The 5,738-nt window shown below is 53.5% G+C and overlaps 2 protein-coding genes and 1 pseudogene across 3 annotated transcripts; 1 reads left to right on the forward strand and 2 right to left on the reverse strand.

Annotated features, from left to right (window-relative positions):
- Positions 1–120: 120 nt before the first annotated feature.
- On the forward strand, positions 121–384 carry An01g03290 (annotated as a pseudogene; the record flags this gene model as incomplete). The annotated part of the gene is made up of 1 exon: positions 121–384. A coding segment is annotated over one exon (264 nt), but the record flags the coding sequence as incomplete, so codon positions are not given.
- A 1,223-nt stretch (positions 385–1,607) lies between these two features.
- On the reverse strand, positions 1,608–2,896 carry An01g03300 (uncharacterized protein; the record flags this gene model as incomplete). Its single annotated transcript, XM_059746909.1, is given in 3 exon segments — positions 1,608–1,724; positions 1,800–2,194; positions 2,318–2,896. Coding segments are annotated over 3 exon segments (1,091 nt in total), but the record flags the coding sequence as incomplete, so codon positions are not given.
- A 1,036-nt stretch (positions 2,897–3,932) lies between these two features.
- An01g03310 (uncharacterized protein) lies at positions 3,933–5,354 on the reverse strand (the record flags this gene model as incomplete). The annotated part of the gene is given in 2 exon segments (XM_059746917.1): positions 3,933–4,792; positions 5,096–5,354. Coding segments are annotated over 2 exon segments (1,119 nt in total).
- Between the last annotated feature and the right edge of the window lie 384 nt (positions 5,355–5,738).

The following is a 5,738-nucleotide window of genomic DNA, read 5'->3' on the forward strand; positions in this document are numbered from 1 at the left end:
AATCAACACCCAACCTCCTCCTCCCCTCCCAACCCCGCGTCTTGAACCACCCCGCGCCAAAGAAAGATCTCCCCGCGGGCCCGTTCCCCCACCCCTAACCCTAACCACTCCTACGGGCAGCAACACAGCCCACCAGCACGGACGCAGTCCATCATCGTCACTGCCCTTCCGGGACGCTTACCCGCTACAGAGCGCGCCGGCCACGAAGCTCACGGTTCTGGAGAGGCCTTTGAAGCACATGAATGGGCCAAGGACGGGCGTGCCCACGCCGTACAGTCCGTACATGCCGTTCACGCCCGTGACGCCATTGACGCCGAGCTCGATGATTACGAAGAGGCAGAGACGGCGCGCGGAGAAGGAGAGTGGGTTGAAGGTGTTAAATGAGGATGATATGGTTAGGGATGATGGGGATATGTGGGGGTATTAGCTTTTCTCTAACTCGTCGAATTTCAAATTCCTGTCTGACACTCTGCTTTATTTCACTAGGTAGTGTGCTTGGATGGGTTGATGTGAGGCGAGAGTGTATGGTGATGATATTTCCGGGGATTATACTGCTTCTGGGGTTATGTGATATGTGGTTATGCTTGGTTTTATGAATATACGAGTATTTATTCGAATTATTTTGAATGGTCATGTCTTTAACGTCATTTCAATACTAGCACGGAGTAGAGTAGAATAATTTGATTCATTTTAATCATGTAACTACTCCATCAAAGTTTCTATGTTGCTCCCGTGACAGAAGCCATTGGAGGCCGAAAAGAGATGTCGAGGGTTCGGAGAAAAGTAGCAGAAGTCCATGGGGGGCCGTCTGATGACTTTGGATAGAATACTACTACCTACGCAGTCGATCTATGATCTCAAGGTGTGGCTGCCAAATCAACGGCAGGCTTGGGATCGGACACACATCGCATCCTGTTGACAATACAGTACTTATGAACAACTAACTGATTTTTCATCCGACTCTCAGTCAACTTGACTAATTGACAGTAACCTAGCAAGTGTCGATTCATTTAGGCTTAAGTTTTTCGACACCTGCGACAGCATATTGTTTACGCTGCGGAGGTTGCGGGCCATAGATCGAAATGAACTTTTTCAGGACAGTATTATAAGTTACTTGGTAGGTTCAGTAAGTGAGTAAATTGGATTTGTTCTGGTTTATTTATTATGATTTACTACTCTAGAAAAAAAAAATAATCTTCCAATTTTTTATAGGCTTCTACAGTACAGAAAGACAAGGTCATTTGACTTCTGGAGTCCACCACAGTAGTAGTAAGATGAGTAGAGGTCGACGATCCGCACCGCAACCACAACCATAACCCTAATTAAATGCAGATACCAAACACCGTTGGAAAGAAAAGAAGAGATTCTAAAAAGAGGTAGTAAAATAGTCCTATATACAGTTCCCTGCGCCGCACCCCACCTCGTTTTCGCTATAGTAATCTCACTCTTTAATGCTTTTCCTCTCTCTCTCTCTCTCTTCGTATGCAACACAATTCCTGCCATCTGCATTAGTCCGCCAATGCAACTAATCCTTAATGCTTCTGAAATATCTTACCTCTATCGGCATCACCACCATCAACCAGCACGCCTTCTAGAGAACAGGAAAGCTAAATAGCAGGACACTCCCACGTATCCCGCTTAATCTTCATCAAAGCCGATTGCTTATGCGGGAAAGTAACCTCGCCTTCTTTATAGAAGCCTGCTTCTTGAAGGTACGTAATCAACCTATTCATCTATCATTAGTATCTGTACCTGTATGCTTTATTGATTGCGAGATGGTAGTGATAGTGGGGGCATACTTAAAATTATCCACCCTCGGCTCCAACATGACCGTCTGAGTTCTCGAATCCGCCAAGAAGCAATAATGCACCAGTGCACTCAACCAGATCTGCACGCGGTGTGGGCCACGGTACTCCTGCTCGCCGATTAACAGGTGAATGCCGCGATCGTAGTTGTCGGCTCCGCCGATTAACGGTCCCAGTCGGTCTTCCTTCACCCAGTACAGCTCGAAGTAGCCGAATGGCTTGCCGTCCCAGCAGCCGATGACGGGGAAACTGTGTCTGCTGTTAAGGTTCGTGCGCAGGAATTTCTCCTGGTGCTCGATGGGCCCGGCTTCACCCCAGGAGGCGTTGACGCGGGGGTCGTTCATCCATTTGTGCAGTAGGTCGAGGTCTGACGGCCCTGCGGTTAGGGGCTGGTCGAGACTGCTAGTGGAGTGGCTAGCGGAGTGGCTGGGGGTGGGGTTGTTGGATCCTGGGGCGCGTTTTTGGTGAGATGGGGGGATATAGGGGATGCGGAAGGAGAGGTATTGTTGCACGCTGGGGATGTAACGGACGTAGAAGACGTCGCCTTGGTGCGGCGGTTTGGGGCGGATGGGGTGTCGGATGCCGTTGGTGAAGGTGTATTGGGTGGGGGGAGGGGGGAAGTATGTGGGCAGATGGCTGGTGGAGGCAAAGGGGCCCTCGTTGGGGACATAGTGTGCGACCTCTTGGCCGGCTGCGTGAGCGAGATTGAAGCTCTCGCGCGAGGGCGAGGCCACGCGCTGGACAAAGGGAGAGCCGGACACTGATGGGGGGATGGTCTGCGGGCTCATGGTGAAGACGAACAGCCGGGGGTCGATCTGCCAGAAGCTGCGACGGCTGATGAACATGTTGGCCCAGCATTGCGGGTCATAGGGCTCTGCGCCGACGGACGAGTCCTCGGAGGCGATGAGGCCCATGCGCTCGAGCTTCTGGAGCAGCGTGCGACCCTTGAAGAAGCCTTCGCGCTTGATATTTATGCGCCAGTCACCTTTGGGCTGGCCAGAAGGCGGGGTATTGGCGGAGGCGTCCGTCTGCAGACGACGGTCGGGCTGGGGTTCGTGGAAGTACCACCACAGCGTGACCCAGAGCATCATGGCGATCTGGCGAGTGGGGGAGCTGACCGGCTTGTAGTCACTGCTGGGTGGGTCGACAATGTAGGAGATGTAGAGGGAGTCATCGCGCAAGGTGGGGGTAGTGAAGCGCGTAAGGCGGGCACGCTGCTCATCATCGCCAGTCCCGCGAGTTCGACCACGCTCTTCATCGTTGGTGTCCGTGGTTTCGGGGTCTGGACGGTTTGTGGCGAGCACGATGCTCCAACCAGGAGGCACGATGGACTGGTTGGAGTTGACATCGTTGGATTTGAAGGTGAAGCCCCGAAGACGGGGGAGACACTGAAGCTCAGCCCGTTGGGTAGATGGCACACGTGATGGCGCATAGTTGCTGATTTGACTTGACTTTAAGCAGGGGAAGGGGGAAAAGAAGAAGAAGAAGGAAGGGAAAGCAAGAGGAGGGAGGGAAGTAAGAGTAAATAGTCAATAGTAAATCGTAGTATCTAGACAGAGTGGGGGGGGGCGCGCAAAGAATGAGCTTGTGTGGGATGATGCGCAGTTGCCCCTCACTGGGTTTTTGACGATCGCGCGGCGCCTGCAGGAAACTCGCTTTTGGCTTTCACCGGCGCTGCAGAAAGAGATCAGCCCAGTTCGGGTGCTGTCCGACTGGGTGGCCACATGTTCCTGGGGTGCCGATGGATCCCCGCGGCAGCACGAGAGATGCAGAAGTTGCAGTGAGCTGAGGCAGCAGAAGCAAAAGCAGAACAAGAAATGAAGTCTAAAGAAAAGAAAAGAGAGACGATGGTTGATGTCATGTTCCGGGCGGTCAGCAAAAAGATTGTAATTGGGGCAGTTGATTGGCTGGGAGTGCATGCCTTACCCTATTTACTTTGATTTACTTTCGAAATTACTTGATAGTCTCACATTTGTTCAAGAAAAGGGAGACAGATAGAAAGATAAAAGTAGCATGAATTGAATATGGATATCATAGTCCAGCAATTACCTCCTTCCCAGTGCCCGCATCGTGATAGTTCTCCAGTAATTACTACATGAAAAGAAAGAAAGAAAAGAAAGAAAGCAATCAGAATTCCTCCAGCGTCGTGCCCACTCCCTTCTCCCGCGCCAACCGCACCAGATCGCCGCCCGTCACCAGATCCATCAAGCCCATCCCCACGCTCTTGAAGATCACATTCCCGCGCTCCACCCAATCCCGAAGACTCTTGCCATCTTCGCTGTTGTCGCCCTCCCCGCGCGACGCATCCCGCACAATCAGCAGCTCGCCCAATTCCACCACCTGATGCGGCCGGATGCCCGCCTGCACAATCTCGCCGGCTTCCTTCAGCGCCGCATCCAAACTGTCCACCACCACTACGCCACTCCGTCGCACATGCTTGTGGAAATGCCGATGCGAGCTGTGCACCGTCACCTCGTCGCGCAGCAACTCAGGTGGCAGCTCGGTCATGTGTGGCCGATATGATCCAATCGCGCTGATCAGACGGCCCTTTCGGCGTCCGTCGCGCGATGTGAGGATCTGTGCAGGGAAGAGCGGTTCCGTCGAGGGCGTGCAGCAGAAGATCGCATCTGCCTTGAGCAGCGCATCGTGCAGGATGCGGTCGTACTCGACAAAGTCCGTGCTGACGGCGGAGAATTTCACATCGCCGCGCCAGCTGGCGTTCTCGGGGCTGTAGATATCCCGCAGCAGCTGGGCCGCGCGGTCAAAGGATCGGTTGATAATATACACCCGTTTGATGCCCTCTCCGCGCAGGATCAGCGCCAGCCGAATGTGCCAGTATGCCTGCTTGCCCGCCCCGAACACCACCACGGTTCGTACGCGCTTGCGTTTGTTGAGGGTCATGGTGGCGGTCAAGGCGGTGCGAAAGGGGGTAAGTTCATGAGCGTTGATCAATCCAAAGGGTAGGCTCGTCTCGTCAATCAATGTCACTGATCCTTGCGGGGAGGTATCACGGGAGCCGGCGGCGGGCCAGGCACCCATGGTGTTGGACATTCCGGTATCGATGGGTTGCTGGTTCACGCAGCCGGGGGTGAGCGATTTGCTGCTGGAGGAGGGAGAGGAGGAGGTGTGGTCGTCGTCTTCTTGGGAGGACATGGATTGCTCGCTGCCTTCGGAGGAGATGGAGGACATGGACTTGCGCTGGTTGACTCGGCTGGAGGAGGTGGTGGTGGTGGTCCGGGAGGCTGCGGAGGACAAGTCTAAGGCTGGGTCGACGGAGCAGCCGGCCTGACTGTTATCTTGTAAGGAGATCATCTTCATGCCCAGGGTGTTGCCCGTGCTAGCGGGCATGAACAAGGTGGTGCAGCCATTCTGACGGGTGATGGCCGTGCGCGTGGGTTGGTAGGCAGCCGCACAGCCCTTTTCTTGGCTACCAGTGGAGTAGTCCCGCAGAGCATTGGAGAGGTTCTGCTGGAGCTCAATGATCTGGTCGCGAGAGAGCGACAGGAGGAGGGAGCGGAGTTGTGTTTGAGAGAGGATGGTGAGTGGCATGATAAGCAGTGTGATAAGAGATATGAGAGAAAAAGAGGGAGGGGAGGAGAGGAGAGTAGTAGGAGAGAGGATGGAGAAGAGGGAGGTGGAGAAGAACTGGCAGGGCAGAGCAGGGGACAGTCCGGGAACAGCGGAGACGATGGGGGAGAGTTAATATATTTATTAGTATCTGGAGTACCTGCGATAAAGACACGGACAGAGAGAGAAAGAAAGTCGCGAAGACGCAAGCGGGCGGGTTCACTTCTCTGGGCGGGCGGACCGGATGACGACAATTCTCTCAGCCTCGGCGGGGCGTTGGATTAATACCACTGTTTATCTCCATAACAAGAGATAATAATAATCTTATAATAATAATAATGAGAATTCTACTGAGAGTATAGCAAG

Source organism: Aspergillus niger (assembly GCF_000002855.4).
Source record: "Aspergillus niger supercontig An01".
Classification (NCBI taxonomy): domain Eukaryota; kingdom Fungi; phylum Ascomycota; class Eurotiomycetes; order Eurotiales; family Aspergillaceae; genus Aspergillus; species Aspergillus niger.